Source organism: Cannabis sativa, chromosome 6, assembly GCF_029168945.1.
Source record: "Cannabis sativa cultivar Pink pepper isolate KNU-18-1 chromosome 6, ASM2916894v1, whole genome shotgun sequence".
Lineage (NCBI taxonomy): Eukaryota > Viridiplantae > Streptophyta > Magnoliopsida > Rosales > Cannabaceae > Cannabis > Cannabis sativa.
Window position 1 is genome coordinate 9,557,060 of NC_083606.1, and position 27,144 is coordinate 9,584,203.

At 34.6% G+C, this 27,144-nt stretch overlaps 3 protein-coding genes and 1 long non-coding RNA gene across 4 annotated transcripts; 2 read left to right on the forward strand and 2 right to left on the reverse strand.

The window, feature by feature from the left end:
- Positions 1-979: 979 nt before the first annotated feature.
- On the reverse strand, positions 980-4,524 carry LOC115725029 (glycerophosphodiester phosphodiesterase GDPDL7). The gene is made up of 9 exons (XM_030654430.2): positions 4,420-4,524; positions 3,976-4,272; positions 3,784-3,893; positions 3,148-3,652; positions 3,007-3,048; positions 2,648-2,929; positions 2,408-2,547; positions 1,816-2,299; positions 980-1,471 (listed from the first exon to the last, which is right to left on the reverse strand). Exons 1-9 carry the CDS (start codon positions 4,514-4,516, stop codon positions 1,161-1,163), a joined length of 2,268 nt encoding a protein of 755 aa, XP_030510290.1. The 5' UTR covers positions 4,517-4,524; the 3' UTR covers positions 980-1,160.
- Positions 1,295-5,177, forward strand: LOC133038754 (uncharacterized). Its single transcript, XR_009688268.1, has 2 exons — positions 1,295-1,432; positions 1,834-5,177. It is a non-coding gene; the product is annotated as an uncharacterized LOC133038754 (long non-coding RNA).
- Positions 5,178-18,919: 13,742 nt separating this feature from the next.
- On the forward strand, positions 18,920-23,724 carry LOC115725028 (VAMP-like protein YKT61). The gene is made up of 6 exons (XM_030654429.2): positions 18,920-19,378; positions 19,714-19,811; positions 22,267-22,371; positions 22,535-22,600; positions 22,823-22,909; positions 23,366-23,724. The coding sequence occupies exons 1-6, from the start codon at positions 18,955-18,957 to the stop codon at positions 23,414-23,416; spliced, it is 831 nt and encodes a 276-aa protein (XP_030510289.2). The 5' UTR covers positions 18,920-18,954; the 3' UTR covers positions 23,417-23,724.
- A 1,639-nt stretch (positions 23,725-25,363) lies between these two features.
- On the reverse strand, positions 25,364-26,622 carry LOC115695695 (temperature-induced lipocalin-1). The gene is made up of 2 exons (XM_030622764.2): positions 26,150-26,622; positions 25,364-25,780 (listed from the first exon to the last, which is right to left on the reverse strand). Exons 1-2 carry the CDS (start codon positions 26,519-26,521, stop codon positions 25,595-25,597), a joined length of 558 nt encoding a protein of 185 aa, XP_030478624.1. The 5' UTR covers positions 26,522-26,622; the 3' UTR covers positions 25,364-25,594.
- Between the last annotated feature and the right edge of the window lie 522 nt (positions 26,623-27,144).

The window sequence follows — 27,144 nt, forward strand, 5'->3', positions numbered from 1 at the left end:
CCCTCTTATGTCAGGGTATTTTGGGTACAATATATATAAAAAGAGGTATGTTTCAAATAAATATAAAATTAGAGGTAAATTTGATTAATTGATTAATAAAAGAGGCATTTTTCAACTTACCCCAAAATAATATTTACTAAATTAATTACCATATGTTTAGAATCTCTATACTACCCTCCCATCATACTACCACATTAAAAGTATTACTAAGGGCAAAGAAGGAAGTGAAATACGAAGACTCAGGCAGGCGCTACTATAAATAAAGGTACTGGAGACCGCCATTGATTCACAGAGAGAGCTCACAGTTAAAGAATGAGGTTTTGCTCTCAGCACAGAGCCAACTGATAATGGGTTGGATCGTTTTCATGAAAAATGGTTGCCCATTTCTTTGGTTCTCTCTGAATGTTTGTAGAACCAATGATTTCCTCTTCTCTCAACTCAACAACAACAACAAAATAAAATAAAATAAAAACATAATGGTGCTGATTGCAGAGTATTTTCCTACAGAAAACTCTCTCTCTCTCTCTCTCTCTCTCTCTCTCTCTTATTGTGTATGTATGTGTGTATATATATATATATTTCTCTAGGCCCTGAATCCTAAACCCTAACGAGGCAGTGATGATGATGCTCTTGCATGTTGTAAAAATCAGACTGAGAGAAAAGATCACGTTGCTTGGCGGGGGTCGACTCGGCTTCTCCTCCGGAAAATGGATGGGTCAGTCCTTTTCCAGGTGGCGCTCCGTCGTCATTCCCAGCCACTGGTAGCTGTTTCTTCTCTCTCTTTCCTTGTCTGAGAAAAGGCGAATCTGAGCCTCCAACAACCCTTTTCCCAAAAACTTCACTTTTTCATTTTTGTGTGTATATATAAAAGTTATAATCTGAGTGTTATATTAAAGAAAACAGAAAATTATGAAAAATTATTGCTTCATTGATTGATCATTATTTTTGTGTTAATCCAATTTAGCAGACGAAAGAGGTAAAAGAACCAAAAGTTTATAATAAAATTTACTGGTTAAATAAGACTGTCATAGTATAAAAGCTAAATCAAAGTGTTTACTAATGGCACAAATTTATAAGTAACAGAACAAATGAAGAAAAAGAAATGAGAAAAGAAGTAGAAGAAGCCACACTGACTGAGCCAATTGTTCTTGTTTAATCTTTTAAGAACAGAATGTGAGCAGCAAACTGGGTAGTATTGCTGCCACTAGAGAAAGGCCAACATTTGCAGCACTTGCCAAACCACTTCTGGACCCACCTCTCTGAGGTAGATTTTCCACATCTTTTGGTTCGTTGACTTTACCCAGAGGAGGAAGAGGCGGGTCAACAACATCTTTGACTTCCAGAGGTTGAGCTGGAGCTTGTGCTGGTGGTTGAATCTCAGGTGGGATTAAGCTCAGGAGAGAGCCTGCTTCTGCTGGCAATATGGCATATGGTATGTTGGCTTTTGGATCAGTATCTGTACATGGGCACCCTGCAAATCCCCCAAAGATAGCACATTAAACTTGTAAGATAGTAAAATTTAGATTTATAGTATAGAATGGAGACTAGTATGGCAAGTATTATATATCTATTAATATTGTTTACTCCATTCACTACTAATTTGGTTTTTTGTGAAAGATGGGTTATGCTTACTTAATCTTTGTTAACACATAGTAGGACCAAGTTTAGAGGGTAGGAATAGGATGTGTTAAGAGTTGTTAGATATTGCTTACTTCATTTTCAACCAATTTTGTACTTTTGCTAAAGGTTTTGTTGTGTTGTGATTAATAAGTGTGTTCTTAGTGTTTGTGAAGAGGCTGAGAATAGAGAACTTACTCATGTATTTACTTGCAGTTCCTGGAAAATCAGTGATGAGTCCATCAGCTTGAACAGATTGAACATAAGTGGCAATCTCCACTATTGGGTCACTGAAGTAATCGAAAGCCAGAGAGACGTACTCGTTCCTGAACTGATAGACATAGACGGAGAGATTTGCTGCCTTCATTTCCTTAACAACATTTGTGAACCCCACTGTAAAGAAATCATTGACTTTGACTATGGAACTTCTGGGAATGGTCACTGCCTCTGCATACTTCTTTATTTCGTCTACAGAAGCTTTAGGTGCATCCCCTATCTTCTCCTTGATTTTCAACACCCTTTTGTAAGCTGGGATTCCTTTGAATTTGGATAGAACAGAAGTGTCATCTGATTGGATCAGAACTTGCTGAGTTGATTGCTTGTCAAAAGTGGCATTGGTTAATGCTGTAGCTACTTTAGCTACAATGTCAAGGTTTTTATTTGATGCTATATAGGCAGCATTCTGCGAATTAGGGGGTTTGACACGAAATATAAAGTAAGTTCATTAGATCATCTTATGTAGAAGTATAGAAAGATGGCAATCAATGTGTTGTTTGAGATGAGAGTTCACCTCAATATTGATCAGGATCCCAGAAACTGCCTTTGCCTTTGCAAATTCTAGAAATTCGGAGAGGGACACGAAGCTTCCCTTGTTCTTGTTAGCAGGGTTTCTTATAATGCTGCTGTTACCAAAAGGACTCACCAGTTGAGCTGAAAAAGGGGGAAAGTTCATAAGTTAGGAGCTAATTACTATATCAAACCAGCAGGAGTTAACATTTCTCTGCAAGGACAGTTATCAAAATGAACTTACATTGCAATGTTTGAATCTCATTCCATGTAAGATCGAATGAAAACACTCCTTCTTCCGGTTGAATTTCAGGGATGACAGTTTTTCTATCAATGAAAGGCAACATGGCAGTAGTATCTCCGGCTAGATCTGCACTTGGTAAGCAGAATGCTACTCCGTCTTGTGACAATTGGACCGAGCAATCTATTATGTCAGCCCCGTCTTCTACTGCTCTCTGATAAGCAAGGTCACTGCTGCCAGGATATATCCCACTGGCTCCATTGTTACTAATGATCAAAGAGGCTCCTGCAGAAGTTACAAGAAACTATTATCAGTACTTTGCATTGGGATTAGGAAACTAGTATGAGTCATGACAGTAATACCATTTTTAGGTTTGCTTTCATTCTTCTTGTGTGCAAAACAGGCTGCATTTGAAACAAGCATTGGCAAGGTTAGTTCATTCAGAGCCCCCAATGAAAGGTTTTTGGATCATTACATGAAATAAGAAGCTCTGATAATCTCACCTATGGCTTCTGATGCTGTAGGAGGGAAATCTGTAAGCACCCCATCAACAGAGAACTTAGAGTTATCTACAAACTGGGTGTACTCAGCTGTTGGATCATAATTATAGTCATAACTCATGGGAACATCGTTTGCGAAACCATAAGCATAAACTTCTAATCCTAGTTTGTGGGCATCGTCCACAAGAGTAGTTGGTTCGTCCAAATATCCATCATTGTTTGTAGGCCATATGTATTCTTTTGGGACAAGAATTCCAGATACATAGGGCTTGACCAAAGAATCAAGACTCTGCAGGATTGATTTGTACTTGTGATTGATTGTTGGTTCAACATCTTCAAGGCCCAGGAACTGAAATACCAGCTTTGTTTTCTTTTTATTTACTTTACTATTCATGAGTTTCAAGAAACCTATCTCAGGAGATGAAATGTAGTTTATACTCATATGTTTTGATGCTGTGTCGATGTATGCTGCCGGGCTAAGTTTACGCTCGATGTAGAATCTTTCGTACTGCCATTGAAGAAAAAGACCAAGCACACCAAAATTATATTATGTTTATATACAGGTATTCATTCATTATTAACAGTTTTTGCTCATTGCAGATTGTAGAAGAAAAATGTATCTGAGAAAGATCAATCAACCTGGACATGCAACCAAAACTTTGGTGGCTTAATTCCTGTGACATCTTCAACAGTAGAGATTGGTAATTGACCATCGAACAAATTCGATCGAGAGTATACATTCTGCATCACTGTAAATCAAAATCAAAACTGGTTATTACTAAACCTTATAAGAGCTTGTCTGTTTATTGAAACTTGTTTAGTAAAACTTACATGTAACATTGCTCAAAAGTTGATCAGATGTATAATCCACTGTGAACCACCCACGAACACTTTGACCATTAACCTTGTAGGTACTTTGTCCTTTTGGATAGATTGATGAAATAGTAGTTGAATTGTCAATTCGTATATCGGGAAGGCATAATCCAATGCCATCTTTTGTGAGTTGCAGGTTGCAAGAAACAGCCATGTCGGACAAACTTGTAGAGACCGCGATTTGATTTGCGAAACTGCTCGATTCTGGGAACAGCCCTGAAAACCCGCCTCGGGCTATAACAAGTGGCTGCTCACCTGCCATAAAAATGAGAAGAAAAGAAGTTTTTTTACTCAAGAAATCAAATCAATGTAATGAACTTTATAATTGAGCATTTTGTTACAGAATTTGCACAAGTTGTTTATGATTGTAAAAGTTGTTGCTATTTGCTTTGCTGTTATTACCGTTTAAAGTTTGCCATTTCGTCGGAGACGACTGAGATGGCTTCTGTGCTAAAGTTGAGTGTATGAACAGGGAAACAAAAATCAAAGACCTTATCATTTTTCTTCTTTAACCTGTCACAGAGATTTAAAAGGGAAAAGAAATAATCATTTTAGCCAAGAGATTTCATGATAATCATATTAGTTTCAAACTACTTCACATTATAAAATAATAAAGTAATCTTAATATAATGTAATTTCATTACTTTTTATAGAAAAATTATATATTGTTATATATCAAAATGCCATTCCAAAACATCATTTGAAGAACATGAAAAATTTATATAATGAAACATACAAACATGTCTGCATTAAAAACAAAAAAAAAGACACACAAGAACTTACTCAAATCTTATTAGATGATAAGAATGAAAGTGCACATTCCCTGTTAAGTTTCCCAAGCTAATTCTCTAGGAATCTAATGAAGAAAGAGAGAGAGAATGAGAAAGAATAGGGGTTTAAGGAGAGGTAGAAATGAAAGACTAAGAATAGAAATAATTACTTCCAAAAAAAGGATTTTTTATTTTTTAATTTTTATTTTAATATGTTGTCTGTAATTACTTCCATTCATTTTATCGGATTTATAATTGGCTAGCATTTACTTAAACAAAAGGAGCAGTTTTTGGTTGAGGTTTAATGCATTCATTTACTATTTTGGTTCGTCTTTCTTGGACCAACATCTTTGTGTTTGTTTCCCGGGAAATTAGACAGCTCAAGTCCTAACGGCTTTAACTGTTTTTTTTTTTTTGTTTTGTTTTTTTTTCGTATTATTAAATTTTGGGGGATTTCTTCAGCAAAAAAACTTTTTGGGAGATTTCCTTACCAAAAAAAAAAAAAAAAAACTGGGTGATTTATTTGCACCCAAGAGAATATATAGAATATATATATATATATATATATATAAATAAATACACTACTTTCTTTGGCATACATACACTCTATTTTATTTTATTTTTTCTTAAAATATATACTTTTAATTTATACTTCTTTTTTAGTTATGCTCCTTATTGCATTCTAAAATAGATACATATATAAAATAAAATAAGTTTACTTAATAAAATAAACAAAAACATATGTAAATCTTATTAAAATAAACAATAAATAAATATACATTGTCTAAAAAATATAAAGTAAACTTTAAAAATTAATTTAATTTAATTTTTATATATATAAATTTATATTAGAGTGCTTTATATTCTTCAAGACTTCAAATCTTTATATAATGTTGAATTTGTCTTCAAAATAAATATAGATCTTACAGTCATCATTCTAAATATTGTTTTGTAAAGTATGTAAAATAGATTATTAAATAAGTCATCAAATTCATTTAAATATATATTATCATATATTTTGTTTGTATTCCACTATATATGAAAAATAAAAAACACCAAAACAGGAAGGAAGATGAATTTCTTCCAAACAATAAAACTTTTTATCCATCGATCTTAAAAGCATGGAAAAAAAAATCATTGATGAGGATACGTGTATTTATATATATCTACTCTATATAAATATATATAATTATATATATATATATATTTATAGATAAGTTGCTTAAGTAGTTCATCGCCTTAATTTTTTTTTTCTAAGATAATTATCAAAATTTGTTTTTATTATAAAATTTAGTTGTACGTGATATAATACATATATTTTTTAAAGATTTTATGTTCTCATTTATTAAAGTGGTACTATATTATATAGTATTATATTGAACTGATGTATAATATATTATATTTTTATATAATGAATTAAATATTTAGCATTGATTTGTATGTCCTGATAAATATATAAATTTCACTTAAAGTAAATATTTAACTTAATATTAAATAAAAATATGATACATATATATTTAACAAAATTTATTAATAAAATATAATCTAACATGGTGTATCAAATAAACGCTTAAAAACTTATATAATTATTATTACAAGACCATAAATACAACTTACACATGCTTTTGCGTGTATATATATATATGTTATGTTAAGTTTTAAGTCAAAAACGTTTTATTAGAAACACACCATTGATGAGAGGTTAATTGTTAATTGTAACCTTCTATTTTGAAGTTGCACCATTTAAAACCAAATTAAAAGCAAAAATATTTGATAGAGAAACTCGAAATTATTGTGAATCAGTTTCATAGTAATTACTACTTAGATTCCAAAATATGTAGTAGCTAGTCAGATTATGGACGTTTTGAAAGAAGAAAAGAATGGCGTTTTAACTTATTTTTGTATTTATTAATGATGTAACTTTAATATGTGGTGAGATTACTGCAAAAAAAAATAAAAAATAAAATATATATGTGGTGAGATTAAAAAGAAACGTAGAGAGAAATTTTTTAGGGATTATTTCATAAATAGACAAAAATAAAAAATAAATACAAAAATACGATTTTACGAAATTTTAAATATTTTTTTTATTATATTTATAGAAAATACGGTCTTTTTGTGTTATACATTCATTAATTTGTCGTTGATTTTTTGTTATCTGTATATTATTTTTTGCTGTTATTTTGATGTTATTTTCATATTACTTGTATGTAATTTTCGTGTTATTTCTATGTAAACAGTAAAAATATATATAAAAAAAAATTTTAAACGTAAAAATATAATTTTTTTTACAAAAAATTGTGCCCTATGTAATTATTCTAATTTTTATTTGTAACACAATTTACAAATTTATAATATATATATATATATATATATATATACTAGTAATGTGCTTCGCCTGGTTATGTAAAAGAGTAAATATAAATTTTAGTTCTGTGTTTTCAAAATTATTGATCGTTCTTTATATTTAGTTAAATTATAATTTAGATATTGTATTTTTTAAAATAAAGTATAATAATACACTCTTTCTAATTGTAATCAAATATTTTTATCCTAACTTTAAAACTTTCTCTTACTAACCTTCAATAACGATTGTGATCCGATTTATGATCTAATTACACCGAACCAATCCAATTACACTGAACCAAATAAATTCAATCCAATTACAAAAAAATGAACATCAAGCTACCATTAGATTGGATTGAATGTGAGTAGTAGGATTAAATCGGTTTTTTGAAAAAATTTCAAAATCTAATTAGAAAACGATCTAATCCTGTTATACTCGATTTTCGAAAAAAAAAATCAACCTTGTGACTTTGACCAAGGCTCATAAATGTCAGATAAATCAAGACATCCTTCTTGAGGGTCCCATGACACTTCTAGAGGACTCGAAAACACCAACCAATCATTTGGCGTTGGGACTCACACACCCAAGTGTGCTCAAACTAGGGTTTAGGGGTCCGCATGAGCGTTTTCGCCTTAGAAATCTCAATCCGCCAAGGAAACCAACAAGGACTTGACTTATTTAGGCATGACAATGACTTGGGTGTGCATAAAGTCAATATGACATCAAATCCTCGAGAAAAAAGGCATATGCGCCTACTGCAATAAGAAAATGGCAGTGCTCTCCAATTTTGATGACCACTACCACAAGGAGATGGTAGTGGTCTCTCCTTGCAAACCATGGAGGGAAAACTGTTCAAATAGATTCCCTCAACACCAAGGAGTAAAAAACAAATGAGAAAAATCATTTCCCACCTAGGAATTACCATAGCCGACCACTATCATAAGGAGGCAGTGCTCCCCAATTTTGATGAGCACTACCATAAGGAGATAGCAGTGGTCGGCCAAGAAGAAGGGTAGTGAGATTCTTTGCCAACAATGTATTTTCATCAATAATATGTCAAAACCAAGTGAAAGAAGTCACCAAGTGGTAAAGAAACAACTTGGCCGACCACTGCCATAAGGAAATGGCAGTGCTCCCCAATTTTGGGAAGCACTGCCACAATGGAGTGGCAGTAGTCGGCCCCTACACAAGAAGTTGGCCAAGTTGCATTTCTAATAGATATGTATCAAATACAAATGAATAAAGTCACCCAAGGCTTTACAAGGTCCATATCCGACCACTGCCATAAGGAAACAGCAGTGCTCCCTAAAATTGGATAGCACGAGTGGCATGTTAGGTTTTATGCCCTAAATAAAACTCTTTACAATCTGATTAGTTATCAATATAAGAAATTTGAAGTAATTGATGTTTGCATGAATTTTACATGCTAATGGTTTAATAGGTTTAATATGTTTATTACATTCATACACACAAAATCAGTTAAATCCAGATCATATGTTTATTCACAATTACAGTATCGTCAACACAGTGGAATGTGATTGTGATCATATGAATCAAAAGTTTTGGTCCCTGTTTCATCAGTGTTATTGGATTTACACTAATGTGATAATCAGCGATGATGTGTACTTACACTTGGAGTAAGTGTTATGTTCTTTCCAGGACATTAGTAAAGTATACTAGTTTCGAATGTATGGAGTATACATTGGACTGGACCGATATTGCAACTAAGTTAAGATATTACAAACTTACCGTTATACATATCTTTCCAAGTCAATATCAGTAGTTGATCTTAAGATTGAAAAGAATCTAAATCCTGATATGCTTAGGCTCAACTCAGGAGTGCTATTCATGTTCTTTGATTTATTAGTTAAGCCTACTTTTGGGTCAGGGTGATACGTATATTTTGGGAACATGATAGTATGATTGAGTGGGAGTGCTGAACATAAATATGGAATCTATAGCTTCTACTGGTGTATAGAAGTTAAGTGATAATTCCCTTCGAGCTTAGCAAATAGAAGTAAATGGATGAGCTCTTGTTTAACTGACTAATTATTAGATCACTAAACACCATTTACAGGTAGCTAAGTGTTTTAAGGGGCAAAATACATTGAGGGGTGAGAACGGTAAAGAAATCCCATCTCGATGTAAATCATCTATATAGAGGATCTTTAAATCACAATAAGATTATAACAATGGTTAAATGAGATAGTATATTGGTATCGTGAAACATACAATATGCTCTATATAAGTCTGAGAGTGCAATTCTAAGTTCTAAGAGTGGATTCAACGAAGAATTAATAAGTAGGAATTTACTTGGTAAATTTGGTTCACTTATTGGAAGCTCAGCATATAGATCCATGGTCCCCATTCTAGTTGAGAACATTCTGCTTGTAAGACTCATTAATTGATTCGTGATTGATCAATTATAATTCTAAAGTTAGACTATGTCTGATTTTATGAATTTTCACTAAGCAGGGGTGAAATTGTAAGGAAAAGAGTTTTCTAGGTTTATTTATTTATTAATAGACTTTATATGTCTAATTAATAATTAAATTAAATGACAATATTATTTAATAATGTATTTTAATTATTAAATAATTAGTTTTGGCATTTAAAAGGTTAGAATTGGAAAATTGGCATTTTTGAGAAAATAGAGATAAAATTTGATAAAATTGCAAAATTAAGTGGGGCCCATTACAACACCTATGGCCGACCACTTATAAGGCTTTTTCAAATTATTATTTTCATTATTTTAATGCCAAATAATTCTAAACTTAAACCTAGTAAGTTGCCTATAAATAGAAAGTGATGGCTCATTCACAACACATGCTTTCATTAGCTTTCTGACAGAAATTTCTCTCTTCAGAAAAACTGAGCCTTCCCTCACTCTCTACCTTGGCCGAAACCTCTCTCCCTCTTTTCCTTCATCTTTTTTGTGACCCTAGTGAAAGAGTAAGTGCCCACACACAGCAAGCAGTAACTCAATCATAGATTGGAAGACTGTGAAGGATCAAAGCTTGAAGAAGAAGGAGATTCGGGCTCAGATCTTGATTATACTCTGCTACAGAAAGGAATCAAGGGTTAGAGATCTGAGTGGAAGGAGACATTTATTCCGCTGCATCAATGTAAGGTTTTCTTAACTTTATATGTGTTTATTTTATCGTTTTAGAAAGTTCATATTTAGGATGTTAATAAACATACTTGTGAGTAGATCTAAGATCCTGGTAAAATAATTCCCAACATGGCAGTGGTCGGCTACTACACAAGGAAAATGGATTTATCGGTCAAATTATATTTTCAGCATCCATGTATCAAATACAAGTAAGAAACACCACCCATGGCTTCCCACAAGCCATGGCCGACCGCTGCCATTGTCCGACTTCAACTGGCGACAATGGTCTCCCATTAGGGTTTCAGACATCAAATTGAGGTTTTTTGGGTCCTGAGACTCCCAAAATATGACTCATCATAAAAAAAACAAGTCAAAACACGCCCTAAGGGGTCCGAGAGCATGCATGGCCAACCACTACTATTTGGCCATGTCAGTGCTCGTAACTGGTACAAGACAACATAAACTGCCTTCACTGAAGTAGGAATAACTCTCTCAATTTTTATCCAAATGACCTGATTTAACTTGAATTAGAAAGATAATTTTAAGATGAATCAAAGTGTGCCGCACAGCCATAGCTCAATTCTGAAGTTATCAGGTCTAAAATTAGCTCACAAGATAGGCTGATACATTTTACTCGAAATTGAGTAATGTCGCTAAGCGAGGGTTGTTGGAGGACACTGCCACGGTCCATGATATGGAATGAGCTAAGTTATATATTCTTAAAAAATTCCAAAGTTGTTAGTTTTAACTAGCGACCACTCCACACCAAGTGCATAATGAAGTAAACCCACTCATGTGGGCCCAAATGTCAATACATAACTAAAATAAATGTATATGGCAAAAGGAGACATAAATACTAATATGTTCTCACACAAGTAACAAAGTGCATAAAATTGGTCCATAGAGAGCACTGCCACAAGGCAGCTCTCGCATGAAAAACTACAAAACCAAATGAAGAAGACTAAACAACCTAAAGTCAATCATGGAAGGCCACCACAAGGGAATGGCAGTGCTCTTCAAAATTAGAGAGCACTGCCAACATGCCAACACCCTTATGTAAGTCCAATCCTCAAGACTCTGGGGCTTGTCCAGAAGTGGCCTCTTCTCCATTCTCCCCAGCTTTCGCTACAGTGGTGACTTCAGTAGTAGTCGCGGCCGCATGGGTTTTGCGATAATGCTCCTCGAAATCACCCAAGAGATCACCTATGAAGCTAAAATCCATGTCTTATTTTTGGCACCAACACAAGTAAGATATTCCAAAAATGCTCCCGTTGGCAGTCTTCTCAATACGAGCGACCTCTGCCTTATGACCTGCTTGCATCTGCTTAACGGTCTATGCGTTCTCTGACTCCAACTTTTTATGGTCGCGGTGTGGCTCTCCACCATGACCTTTGATTCAGCCTCCAATTTAATGTATTTGGTATTCAACTAACCAAATTCAACATTCAATGTACTAAGTTCCTCAGTCTTGGCTTTGACTTCTTTCTCATTAGCCTTCTGTTTGGCATAGGCATCCTCTAACTTTTTCTCAAAAGAAGCGAGTTTCTCCTGAAGCTTCTTGATTGTCAAAGCGGCCTCTGCGTTACGCCTCTCAAAGTCCACACACCTATTCGCGTAGGTGTTATGAGAGGCAGTGGACCTTTAGTAAAGGCTGAGGTCGTCCAAAAGAAACTACAAAGACAAAACAGGATAGTCAACCACATCATAAGTATAAAAGATATATATATACACATACATATGCATAAGTTGAAGTGGTAAAGGTGTAATTATTATAGCCAGAGAGTCAAAACGTTGCTGCACCAGATCGCTGACCGGAACTTGATCGTTGTCAAAGGCCCCCTTGGTCAAAGTGTACAAAGATAAAAGCCATGTGCCGATGTTTTTCAAAACCTGCCTACTCCAGGAAATATGGGCGTCAGAAGCCTCTCCATGGAGTGTAAGTCCCCGAGAACTGTTGGAAGAAATTCAGCTCGAGGGCAGGACATGATGGCGGTCCCATGACCAGGCGTTGAGGTTTTCCAAATGGTAGCGCCACTGGTGGAACCAGCGACCTCACAGGTAATGCCACTACAACTATTAGAAGCGGCGTGTTGGACGGGGCCAAGACTGAAGGAAAGACGACCGTAGTCGAAGGACCCGCATATGTGGGAGCCCCATGTAACGATGCAATAGTAACACTTGGCGAGGCTCCTTGGGCTGGGGCGACCACTGTCAAGGGGGTCTCCTTGACCTGAGGAGGAGTTAAGGATTTTTTACTTACTTTTTGCCTCTTCGCAGCCTTCTTGACAGAAGTCGCCAAAGCATCCATAGTACCTGAAAAATCAAAGGGAAATATACACATCAATCATCCAAAAATTGTTAAACAATAAATGTATTACAAGACATAGTTATGGGGAACAACATAAAGATAAAGTGCAATCACAAGCATATATCCAAGTCAAGTCAGGAAAGTCAAGTAAAGCAATAAAAGAAAGACCTTGTCCTAAATCTATATGCGCTCTCTCAATTGGGAGCACTAAAGTATTATCTTTTTTAGACATAAGGTTGGAGCCATATTGATCCAATCCCGACGCGTACAATAATTTGAAGGTGAGACTGCTCGCATAAAGTAGCTCCCCACTCATCAACTAATGATCCCATCTATGAACTTTCCCATCTACTTCCGTATAAAGAGGCAATGAATATTTATATTTATCATGGGTATAAATAGTAAGGTCTGTAGAGAGAAGTGTGGGCGACCACCCAGCTCTACTTGAAAGCCTAAGGTTCAAATCGCACACTTTACCTCCCGAGTTACTAGCCTCACACCCCTTATGCTTAGGGCACAAGTCTTGGACAGAGTATTGAGGGTCGACACTAACTTAGCTCGCTGTTTTTGAGAAGGGCGAGTCGGGTCAGGTAAATCTTCCCAATTGGCCACTTTTCTAAGGGAATCATCTCCAGTCATCCCCGACTCTTCTAATAAACCACACGCCCAGAGGTAGTCGACGTGGAGAAGAAAGCGAAGATTTCACTTGCGAATGTTAACACCTTGTAGAAGGCTCAACCTTTCTTTCAACCAGTCAGATGGTGGGATAGATGCCCCAAAAGAAAGTATCTTACTTGACCCTAGACCTAGACTTAGGAATGATGCCAACTATAACCACACCTTTTTTTTCAACTAGAGTTTGTGTAGGAGAAGATATTCTTGATAAATCAAAATGCCACAATCTCACTCTCCAAAGAAAAATCATACACTCTTTCATATGTAACAACCTAGCTCCTCGAAAGGGACACCAAGATGAAGTTAGTGCACTTGACCAAATTCTCCTTTTTAACATCTTTGTTCAAAGCAAAACTGTTAACTTACGCTATCTCGTCATTAAAACCATCAATAATGTCTACAAGCCTAAAAAAAGAAAAGCCTTACCCTATGGTGCTCTCCTTAGCTATTTGTTTCCTCTTCTAGGCATCCCTATTGAAGATGAAACTGTGGTCCTATAACTCAAGGATTTCGACGTTTTAGGTGCAAACACATTTAAGGGTATGTCTTACAAGTATGATGAAGAGGAGGATGAATCGGTTTACTCCAAACAAGATCCACAAGCTCACTATGAAGTCCAAGTGCTTTCTAGCACGAAGAAGTGCAACCTCAAGCACCTCTAATGCCTCAAGTTCCTTATTTCAATATCGAAAAGGCATTTTCTCGTCTCCACACTTCAGTTGGCACTCAATTTCAAAACTTGAGAGGTGAATTAAACTCACAATTCACCAACCTCCACAATGAGATGACCACCATGAGGAGTGACATGGAGCATGGGTTTGTAAATGTTCAAGATGAGATGGCATAATGGAAAGCTTACACGGACTGCTTTGGACCCCCACCATCTTAGTCACTTGCATCATGTTTTAGCATCATTTTTCATGTTTTTAGTGTGCTTACAAGGCTCAGTGTCTTTGACTCTCTATGTGTTAATGTGCTTTGTTTTAGTTTTTTGACCTTATTTTTTGGATGGCATGGTTGTTGAACTTGAATGTCTATGGGCTATAGTTTTTTTTAATGTATGGTGTGTTATGACTTTCTATCCTTTTTTTTTTCTTTGGCATTTATTTTGTGAATTCCCTTGCCACCATTTTTTATGAATCAAAAGGGAGAGAAATTCTATATATAGTGATTATTTTTATTTTGACAAAAACTCAATTTTTGGAGTAATAATGTTATTTGAATATGAATATTATTGAGAGGGAGGGGGGGGGGGGGGGTTACAAAATCATGCAAGTTAAAACTAAAAGGTAAAATTTTATTTTTTTAAACCCTTGCACACATCAGGGGAGAGCTAATCTAATATATTGTTTCAATTTATTTCTTTCAAAATAATTAAATATTTGATATCATAAAAAATGAGGAGATTGTTTACCCTAACTCTTAAGTCTCCTTGTTTTAATGATTAACAAATATTTGATTATTATTTGTCACTAATGAGTTGTTGATTTTGTAGCACAATTAAAGATAAGTAATCTTTTTAAGACAAAATTAACTCCAAGGATAAAATAATAATTTTACCAAAATTCTCGAAAGTGACCCGAAGTGGATTTCAAGACTCAAGGAACTCAAGACAAGACTCCATGAAGGTTTATTTATATTTCTTAGTCTTGTACAATGATTTTCAAGTCTACACTTAAAAAAGTTCTAAGTACAAATTTTGGCTCACTAACTTGTGTGACAAGTTATTTCACAAAAATGATATCTAAAATTTCTAAATTGATTTTTAAGATCACATATCATTTAACTAAGAGAACAAAACTGAAATGTCTGAAATAGAATAAACGAGTAGAAAGTTATACGCATTTCAGTGTCAAAAAAGTGGCTTTTTGCCACTACCCTATTTTCGGTCTCCATTTTTAAATGGTAGACTTTTTTTCACAAAAACGGTAGACCGTTTTTCCCAGTATTCTTTTTTGAAAATCGTGCTAATGGCTATAAACGGCTAGTTTTTGTTCCTACACTATATAAGCTCATTTTTCACTCAGAATAAAATGTTGGCTGAGTATTTATTCTACATACCAAACATATTCATGCAAGTTAAAACTAAAAGGTAAAATTTTATTTTTTTAAACCCTTGCACACATCAGGGGAGAGCTAATCTAATATATTGTTTCAATTTATTTCTTTCAAAATAATTAAATATTTGATATCATAAAAAATGAGGAGATTGTTTACCCTAACTCTTAAGTCTCCTTGTTTTAATGATTAACAAATATTTGATTATTATTTGTCACTAATGAGTTGTTGATTTTGTAGCACAATTAAAGATAAGTAATCTTTTTAAGACAAAATTAACTCCAAGGATAAAATAATAATTTTACCAAAATTCTCGAAAGTGACCCGAAGTGGATTTCAAGACTCAAGGAACTCAAGACAAGACTCCATGAAGGTTTATTTATATTTCTTAGTCTTGTACAATGATTTTCAAGTCTACACTTAAAAAAGTTCTAAGTACAAATTTTGGCTCACTAACTTGTGTGACAAGTTATTTCACAAAAATGATATCTAAAATTTCTAAATTGATTTTTAAGATCACATATCATTTAACTAAGAGAACAAAACTGAAATGTCTGAAATAGAATAAACGAGTAGAAAGTTATACACATTTCAGTGTCAAAAAAGTGGCTTTTTGCCACTACCCTATTTTCGGTCTCCATTTTTAAATGGTAGACTTTTTTTCACAAAAACGGTAGACCGTTTTTCCCAGTATTCTTTTTTGAAAATTGTGCTAATGGCTATAAACGGCTAGTTTTTGTTCCTACACTATATAAGCTCATTTTTCACTCAGAATAAAATGTTGGCTGAGTATTTATTCTACATACCAAACATATTCAAGTGATTTTAAGAGCTCTCAAGTTTAAAATCTAATAAAATACTTTTCACACACTTTGAGCCCAAATTTGTATTTATTTGTGCTTGCTAATCACTCTAAGTTCTTCATTGTATCATCATACTTCTAGAGTGAGTTTACTTGTAATTCTAAACACATTTTTGAATTGTGATTGAGATGAGGTTGACATCGGTATTATAAACAGCTCGATTAAAGTGAGATTGGCACTACAACAATTTGAGAAAGAGGTTGATAGTCATTGGCGGTGGAAAAGTATTGTAAGAGGTTCAGAAACACCTTGGTAAAAATTTCTTGATTGTAAAAGTTAGTTAAGCCCGTTAACTTGGCTCGATAGTGGAATTCAAAGGTACATCCATAGCTTTGAAGACTAAGGACGTAGGTAGCTTTGTTCTATCGAACCTTGTAAAAATCAAAAGTTTATAATTTCTTACCCTTAAATTTTTACTTTACAAGCTTGATTATTTTCTCTCTATATTTGCTTGCCATACTATTTGTATTTACTTGATTAATTTGATTAATTGCATAGTTTTGTGTTGAACGTTTTAATTTACCGAAATTAGTTATAATTTCAAATTCACCTGTTCTCTTAGAAACATATCTCGGGTTAACATAACCTATTAATGGTCAATTAAGAAAAATACAATAATTGGATATTTGACACAATATGTTACTATCTTTCATCAAAAAACACAATTCAAACATTATTGATTATGTAATGTTGAAGCTTTTTTTTTATTATAAGTTTAATCCTTGTTATATATAGTTATTTCTAACCCTCGAATAAATATGTAAATTATATGCAGAATGGTGTTGTGTATTTATAAAAGTTCAAAGTAGCATGAAGAGAAAACTGTGACACTCCCATATTTATTACTTTTTATAATTAGATCGTAGTTATTCAGTCATTCATATCTCTTATTCAAAGAAAATAAAAATAAAAAAAAATTACATACTATATTAATTTAATATTTATAACAACCGCACTAAGGACGATTGTGTTAATTAGTTAATTAAGATATTTCTTATTTATATAAAGAAATGGAAAAATGTGTGTTAGATTAAGTTAGAAAAATGTGTTATGATGAGTACTTTTTATATCTAATAATAATATATTTTAAAATATTCAATGAGTAACTGCAACTCATTCGTTTTTCAGCTTTTCCTCCTTAAAAATAGAAAATTACATCTAGCTATGTTAGACTACAAAACTCTCTAAAATATTTTTCTAGTCCAGCAGAGTTGGACGTGAAAATAAACCGGCTTAAAAAAAAAATAAAAATACATATATCACATCCACTACAAGTTTTCTAGTCAATATTGTTGGACAAAATAATTTTTTTTTCTAGTGGACTAAAAAACTCCCTAAAACTTTTTTATGTCCACCAATAATTTTGTTGGATATGAAAAAGAGACATTAAAGGAGTTTTTTTGTAGTAGTAACCGCCCGATGTGCAGCTCTACAGCTAATAGGGTTGCTCATATCATAATTTAGATAGAGTATCTCATCTTATTTCTGACTGTGTTTTTTGAAGGAATGATATTCCTTTAGATGTTAAAGATGCTTTGTCATCTAATTTGATTTAATAAAATTCTATCTTTTATTTAAAAAAATTGTTTTTTGAATGAAAAATTCAATTTTATTAACTATTAACTTCTGCTACCAAACATGGTAGCAAATCTGTTGGAACACACCTCAAACTGAAACGACAATCAAGAAATAAAATAGAAACTCTAGCAAAGTTATGAACGACAATATTAGCTGACCATTTTACAAAAAAAAAAAAATAAATAGAGACATTTCTCAAGAAAACAAGCAATCTTTTACAATCTTTAGTCACATGACCAAATAGAGAAATCATAGTAAAGTTGCTCCTCAAAGCTTGCACAACACAAAGACAGTTAGTTTCAAGAGTTACAAATTGCCAATGATAATCCTTGATCTAGCTAAGGGCCTCACAAACCCCTATAGCTTCAGCTAGCTCGGGTTCCACTATTCCTGAAAAAGTGCAGTGTACCCTTCAATCAAAATACCATTTGCATCATGAGCTACCATCCCCACGCCAAAACTGTGGTTGTCCCCAAACAAAGCTGCATCTACATTGACATTACTATTCAGCTGTGGTGAAATCCAATGCTCTGCACCATCACGTACTCGAGTTTTGAGCATTCTTCCATTGATCAAGGTGCCTTTTTGTATACACAACTATGTCACTTACCCCTGTCACCTTTTTTGTTCCAAACCAAATCATTTCGGGGCCTCCATATGGCCCAACACACCATTAGCAATAAACACTTCAACATCCACTAGCTTAAAAGAATATATGCACCAATCTAAGAAAGATGTATCTGGTGGCAGATTAGTGCTAATGACTCTATCCTAGCAGAGCTTGGTAGCAAGACAAGTTACCAAGTGAAGGATTGATTCTTTATGACCAAGACAAACAGGGCATAAGGAACTTACCTCCACATGTTTTATTCACAACTGAATCTTAAAAAACCCGCTCGATGTGTAATCTTACTACTAATAAGATTGCTCATAATTTAGCTAGAGTACTTCATTTTATTTTTGACTATATTTTTTAATGTTAAAGATGTTTTCTCATCTAATTTGATTCAATAGAATTTTATCTTTTATTAAAAAAGGAAAAAAAATATTGTTAGTAGCATGTTTTTGTGTTCAAAATATGGTTAGGGGAATTCACAAATTTTGTTGTAGAAATTTGTGAGTAATTTGTGCGTGAGGTTATCTTATCTCAAAAATTAATTGGAAAAGTTAAAACGTGCATATGCCTTTGAAATGTCGGCCCAATCAATTGGATCCACATAAGGTGGATGCAAAGCAAATACAATAAAGGCATCGCACCTGATTCGAGCTCCCCTTTAGGACCGATCCGAATTCTTCTTTCTTTTCTTTTCGTCATCACCGTCTTCTCCAACCAAATACCCCAGATTCTCTCTCTCTCTCTCTCTCTCTATTCTATTCTATTTTCTGTGTTTGCGTCAAATTCAATCTCTTGTGTTTTTTCAGAGAGAGAAAGAAATAAAGATCAAAGAGGGATAAAGATGAAGATCACAGCTTTACTGGTCCTTAAGTGCCAACCCGAAGGATCCGACCCCATCATTCTAGCAAACGCTTCCGATGTAAGCCATTTTGGTTACTTCCAGAGGTCCAGCGTCAAAGAGTTCATCGTCTTCGTTGGCCGTACCGTAGCTAAACGCACCCCTCCTGGCCAACGCCAGTCCGTTCAGCATGAAGGTTTTTCCCCTTTCTCAATTTCTTAGGCATTTATTTGATTTGAAGTTTGATTCTTGATTATTTCAAAAAAAAAAAAAAAATGGATTATTGGTCTAGATGAATTTTGTACGAAATTGGGTGATTTTTCTTTTATGTAGATTTGAATTATAATTGTTTGTTAATCCAAGTAATTGGGTAAATTTTGATAATTGAATTGGACTGTGTTTGGTTGTGTTAATTCTCCTTTTTGATTCGGAAGATGTGAATATGCAAAAATTTTTGTTTTGCTTTGCTTGAAATCATGTGATTGAATGTTTGTTATGGCTAATACGGTTTTTGGTTTTGTTGATGTGTAGAGTATAAGGTACATGCTTACAACAGAAATGGTCTATGTGCGTTGGGCTTTATGGACGACCATTACCCCGTTCGGAGCTCATTTTCTGTGCTTAATAAGGTAACTTAGTGTTCATTCGATCAATTTCTTTAACATGTTGGCTCATGTACTAATTTATACGTGAATGCAATTGCAAAGAGGTTGATGAAGAATTGGCAAATAAAGTAAAGAGATTCGAATTAAAAACTCCTTGCATTTAGTGATACTATAATGAATTAGAATTTGCAGGATCTTAATTATTTTCGGTCTATGAATATTTACACGATATAGTGACCACAGGTGCACGTAGTAGTAGGTTGGAACTCTTTGAGTTCATCCCATAATGATTTAAGCTTTGTAAAATAGGAGGTGAAAAATTGATCTCCTTGTTGCAAATGGCTGAGTTGAGCTTGTAATTGAAAGATTCTAGGGCCATTTACCTCATTGAATCTTTCAGCAAGATCATTCCAGGAGGATTGCCAGGAGGTCGACAATTCAGTGAGCAGCGACGAAGCTGTTTTTGTACCTAATGCCATGGATATGACATGCTTCCAAGATCGGTAGTTAGGACCAGTGAGAACGAAGGAAAGAGAATCAGGCCAAGGTGATCTTTGGACCTCAGGAAGAATGGGCTTGATACATCTTCATGGGCAGGTCGATCATTTGTTTGAGGTTGGGATTGTTGTGGAGCTGTAGGTGGTGGGAGAATTGGATCAGAATTATCACTAGGAGTGGGATCATCATGAGGATTGATAGGATCAGAGGAACCAGATCCATTGTGAGATTGAATTTGAGGTTTGGGGTTTGAGATCGTCGTGGAGCATTGGTGGTGGTGAAATGATTGGAGCAGAAGTATCACCAATTATGGGGTCTCCACTTGGATTGATAGGGTTAGATGGGGCAGATTTGTCTCGAGAATGAGTATTGGGTCTTGCCATTGGATCGATGGTGGAATTTATTTCGTCTGATATTATGTGAGATATTCAAGAACAGAGTAAACAGAAGAAAAGGTTTATTTCTGCTATAATCTCAACTGAGTCGTACAAGGATATATATAGGCCAGGAAGAGAATCAACTGGAAGAGTTAAATGTCAGTTAAAGAAACTAATTTCTAACACAATACTGATTCTCAAAATTTTTATTTGAGGTTTGTCAAAAGTAAATAGTAAGTTAGAGTAACTTTTTGGGAATCAAATTTATTTTTCACCACTCTTCATATCATGAGAACTTGATTCATGATTTTGTGGTAGGCTTCATAATAATTAAATTTATAATGTTCAAATGATCACATGCATTTGGAATTTGCCATTTCTTATTGTGGTGTAAATAAACTTGTGAACTATGTATTTCACTACATTTTTAAGATGTAGGGTAGTTGATTAGGAGTTCTTTTTATGTTCATTGTGCAATTCCTTGTTTAGATTGTGTTTTGTAAATTGTCTTTGGTTAAATAATACATTTTCTATTCATGCTTTAATCGTGTCACATTGTGTTTCCCTTTTCACCATTTATGGCCTTGCTTACTTGTCTATTGTGCAAGTTCTTGTTATCAATATTTTACATTATACAACTACTTGTTTGAGCTCACTAGCCTAAGAGAGGAGGGTGCCCATGTAGTTATACTACTAACCAATCTCATACTTGGTCAATGTGGGACCCTAACAATACCCTCCCCTTTGGAGTCGACGTCCACGACGATCCACTCCACGGTCGTCTACTTTTCGGTGGCCTACTCTGGGTTTAATCTACAGGTCGCCCCTTCCATAGGTAACCCTTCCGGTCAGCCCCACTTGAGGGTGATACAACCACTTGGTAAAGCTCACCTCCAAAAGCTAGCCTAAGAGAGGAGGGTGCCCAAATAGCTATATTTAGGATAGAAGTTTTGGTAAATCATTCACACGATTAAGTAGATTAGGAAGGGAAGGAAAGTTCAGCTTTTTGTTTTTTCTTATTCATCTCTACAGTCATTTACTATCGTCTCATTACAAATCAATATACTTGCCCTATAATACAATTCTATTTTCTTAAGAGTTGGGTTTTCATGATTCAGTGGATTGTAACAAAGTGGTTTATTTTAGAAAGTGTCATTTATTGTATGATACTTCGCATTAATTACAGAGTTACAAATTACTGGCACATCAATTAGAAGTATAAAATTAAGATTAGAGTTGGTGTGACGACAATGGTATCAGTATCACACTAGGTTTACAAAAGATGTTAATTCAGATACTTTGAATCTTCTTTTTAATAAGATTAGAGTTGTTGTTTTCCTTTCAAACATTAAAATTAACTAGAAGGCTGAAAAACTTGATATTGTACTTAGTTTAGAGTGGTGCATGAGTGTGCTCTCTTTCCTGATCTTAGGTTGGGTGTTTATTTTATTATACATAATAATAAGGGTTCAGACAAGTGATCAGGCCTAAGATGCGGGGTTTAATTTCTTGCGGGCACTTATCTAGCAGTTTAATAATTATTGGCTAATAATTATTATAATTTTACGGATTAGGGGTAACTGATAAATGTATATTATTGGCAGGTGCTAGACGAGTATCAGAAAACTTTTGGTGAATCGTGGAGGAGTGCACAAGCAGATGGCTCTCAGCCATGGCCGTACTTGAATGAAGCTCTAGCAAAATTCCAGGTACCTCTCTTTTGTTACTCTGCATCTGGAGTTTAAAGTCCATAGGTTTGTTTTCTTTTTTCAGTAACATCTTGCTATTTTCAATTAAGGTTTCTTTCTCTTATGAAGTCGAATAAGACTGACTAAAATCATTGTGTTTCTTTCTCTCCCATTTAATTTTCAGGATCCTGCTGAAGCTGATAAGTTGATGAAAATTCAGAGGGAGTTAGATGAAACAAAAATTATCCTTGTGAGTACTGCAATTCTGCATCAGTATAGTTGATTTTATAATGAATGTGGTTTTATTCTCTTAAGCTGTTCTATTTTAGCTTTATGTATTTGTTCTCTTGCAAGGTTTTTCATTTTTTTAAATGATTATTTTATCTTTTGGGTATATATTTGTTTACATTATGATGTAGATTTTATCCCGGCTCATCTCTCTCTCTCACTCTCCCCTCTTTCTTTGTTACAGCATAAGACTATTGACAGTGTCCTTGCACGAGGCGAGAAATTGGACAGCTTAGTTGAAAAGAGTTCAGATCTTAGCGCAGCATCACAGGTTCATTACTTTCATATTCATTACCATTATTATAATATATTAAACCTGAATTACAGAAGTTATATGCAATTCGTGTAGTGAAATATTTATCTCGGGCATTTTTAAATGAGGCTTGATGCTGTAAACTACAGAGTATAGACCTTTCAATTACTTATCTGTTTGTAGTTAGAGGGTTTGGTGGTGTAGAATTTTAAGACGGTTTGGTGGCTGAGAACTCGAGAAATTATGGTATTGTGCTTGCTGGAAGCTCATAGAAGTAGAAAGAGAAACTTTAAGTACCCTGCAGATTGGGATTTTAATAGTTAATACTGTTGAATTTAAATGAAATTATTTACCAAGTGATAAAAGTTCCTCTATGCAGAAGTTCCATGGCATGCTAATAGATTCTTAAACTGTTGACCCTAACATCTTTTGTTGTGCAATCATGATTCTGACGATTAGTTGTTTTAATGTCAGATGTTCTATAAGCAAGCGAAGAAGACGAACCAGTGTTGTTCCATTTTGTAAGTTGAACAGAGGTTAGCAGCAGCAGCAACAACAACTGATGGTTTCCCTTGTATTTGTGTCTGAATTGATGGATGTCAAAGTGGTGATTGTTCTATACTTATATGTTAATACCATTTACCCAATGTTTGTTTTGAAAGGATTGTGGAATGTTGCCTCGTTTTTCTCTTTTTATGGCTCGAACATTAAATTGACAGAATATCGTATCCCCTATTTTAATATTAATTTGAATGTGGTCGACACCTCAGTCTGTAACTTTCTCATGTACTTTTTATAATAATATAGAGATTATCTTATTCTTTTTAAGCTAACTCAATCTAAATACCCTTTTCCCTTCAACATTTATTTCTATCCCTTGTCTAAATTTCTAGTTGTCAATCACCATTTTGCCCAAATTTGCTTTCCATTGTGAGATATTGCTCAAGATTACAAAACCAGAATTAACACCATGTTTGATAGAATTAAATCTAAAAAAGAGGATTGAAAACAGAAGAGAGGAAAAAAAAATCATAGAAGTGAAAGAGACAAAATTTATAGTACACTTTCTATTGTTTTGATATATTAAAAAAAAAAAGGGAAATTTGAAAAACTATCCATAAAACATTCTAAAATTATTTCCCTAACTCTATATCTATTAAAATTGCCCATATTTGACTACATTTGATTTTTTTCTCATAATACCCCTCCCATTTGAAAAACAAATCCCAAACAAAAATCAAAACTTCTCTCTCCCTCTCGATGAAACCTAGACCACGCTCGACCCAACCCCATCAAACACCAGCGGCTTCAGCGCTCGACCACACCCGGCCACCGACGACCACCCACCACCACCGACAGCAGCGCCTGACCACCGTCCAACCACGCACGACCACCACTTGCAGTCACGAATATGTCGAAGGTTAGTTTTTCCTTGGTCGGTTTTGGGTTTTTTCAGATCTGAGGTTGAAGACATCGAACCTCCTATTGGTCCAATGGTCCGATGGGGTACATTGGGTAGGGTCCGATGGGTTATGTGGGTTGGGGTCCGATGGTCGTCTCGTGGGGTTATGTGGGTTGGGGTCCGATGGGTTATGTGGGGGGTCGGATGGTTCGATGGGTTATGTGGGTTGGGGTTCGATGGGTTATGTGGGGGGTCCGATGGGTTATGTGGGTTGGGGTCCGATGGGTTATGTGTGTTGGGTCCGATGGTGTTGTGGGTTGAAGTTTGAGATTGAAGGTTGTTCGGTTAGTGGGTGTCCGTGGGAGTCGTCTCGGTCGGATCGGGGCTGTGGGTCTCCGTCGGAGTCGTCTCGGTCGGAGGAGGGGGTTGTCTCGTGGTCGGAGTGGGGGTAAGGGGGCTGGGTCAGCTCGTACGATGTGGTGAGGGGGTTGAGGGTTCGGTTGGGTTGAGGGTTATTCTTGAATTTTTTATAAAAGTGTCATATATGTTTTATTTTGAAATGTATTGATTTAAGAATAAAATATTAGGATTTTTAAAGTATAGTTTTTCAAATTTCCCAAAAAAATTATTATTATTATTGAAAAAATGAATACAATAAGTTGTCATTTTACCAACATAAGTTTTCGTACTCAGTTTTCATTCATTTTTGTCACTATTCTCTTTTTCTCCCACGGACTCTCCAACTTTTACCTTCTATTGCACCACTCAGCTGGATCAATTATTATGTGAACAAATGGACAAACTAAGGGGGCATCATCACATCTTTTCATCCTACTAGTTGTCACCATCAAATGCCAACATCTCATCTCAAGATTTTTTTAGTTTTTTGGCTAAACAATGCTAACATTCTCATTTATTTATGCATAAATTGAATACTATAATATCCAAGATAAGGTATCAAAGTGGATCCTTACCTTATCCACTTATCCACATCATCGGATTCTATGTTTTTTTCTCTTGTGCTATGGTTTGTTTCTTCTAAAGTTCTTCTAACAATATCAATCTCATCATTAATACAAAAACATACTATTTTGAGTATTGAGACTGCATAATATATCATTCCAAATACACAAAAATAACAAGATTACACATTGGGTCAATTAACTACTATTCACATTAGAAAAGCCTCAAGAAAAACATGAAATATAAAATCCTATTTTCCTTGTTCAGATGCTGCAACAAACAGGCTTAGATTCCATGTTTATATTAACTAGTGAATTGAGAACATAATATATTAATGACTATTTTCCAAAGAGGGATTTGATCCACCAAATGCCCTTGGTGTCCTTGGGGCCTTCTTCTCCCTCTGGTGGAGGATTACTCTGTGGAGTCTTGTGGAGTTTGGTCACATCATACCCCTCTTCTTTGGCTTTCTCAACAAGTTGATTGTATATCTCATCATCTATATGTGTCCTCCTGGCCAATATCTACAAAATCATAATGCCCCAAAACAACAAATTGTGACATAAGTTCAGACTCAAGAATATATAACTACAAAATAAAAGAATCCCAATAACAACAAAAAATGATACAAGTTTAGACCAATGAATACATACAGAACTGAAGCAAATCAGTATCACAAATGGGTGTTTATAGCTTAATTTTTAAACCATGGGACTTTCATGAAAATTTTATATCCTCCTTCTGCTAATAAAATCACCCTATATTCCACTATTCATCCAAAAATTCAAAAGCAAGTCCTATTAACAATAATTTATTTCGACCCTGAAGAGACAAATTCATATATATATACTTTCATGAAAAAGAAGAAAACTTTAAATTGAAAATAAGAATACCCAAAGGTACTTCCTGGTGGGTTGTCCAATGAGAGCGACTTGGTAATCTTCATCAATAAACAAAACCCAGTAATCACCAGTGACAGGGATGATGGGTAAGAATGGAGGGACATAGAATTTCACTTTAAGCTTTGCCTCATCACTATTTGGGTTAGCCTTATAAGCAGTGCCCTCTATGGAATCTCTTTTACCATCACTCCAAGTCTCATTTAAGACATGGACTGTCCCATCTTCATTGAGAGTGTAGGTAGCCCTTGTGTTAACCCCATTTCTGGGCTGAAAAAATGATGGGAATGAAGCTATCTCGTACCACCTTCCCATGTACCTCTTTATGTCCAGACCCTTTACCACTTCCATTTCTTTGTTCGCCATTTGAGGGGTTTTTGAGGTTTTGAGAGAACGAGAGAAGAGAGTTTTTAATGTTATTCTTTTCGTTTGCTCTTTTATTGATAAGTAAATGGAGATGGGTTATGCCATTTTAGGGTGGGCAGTGGACAAAATTAGTACTATTCTGTAAGAAATTCACGGATAGTACGTGGAGCCCTCATACCCCAACACGTGTACATTTGGAAGATTGAAGCTCCTCGTAGATGCTAGAAAGTACCATTAGTTATTAGTGGTGCCCAATAACTTTTATAGGTGGCGCTAGAAATGCACACGGGGCAGAAAATTAACGGAGAGTGCTCTTCCGTCCCTATTCCCGTTAAGGATTTTAATCTTCATCCCTGTCCCGTCCCTGCTTATTCCCCATCGGGGACGGAGCGGGGAATCTCCTAATAGGACGGGGACAGGGCGAAGAATCCCCTATTGTAAAAATAAAGTTTATTTTAAAAATTTAAATGTATAAAATTATTAAATTACATAAAAGATAAAATATTACATATTATTTACTATTCAATATAATATTTATTATATAAAAATACAACTTCAAAAATTGTAAAAATGATATTAATACACTAAAAAAATACAAATGCATATATAAAATATAAAATATT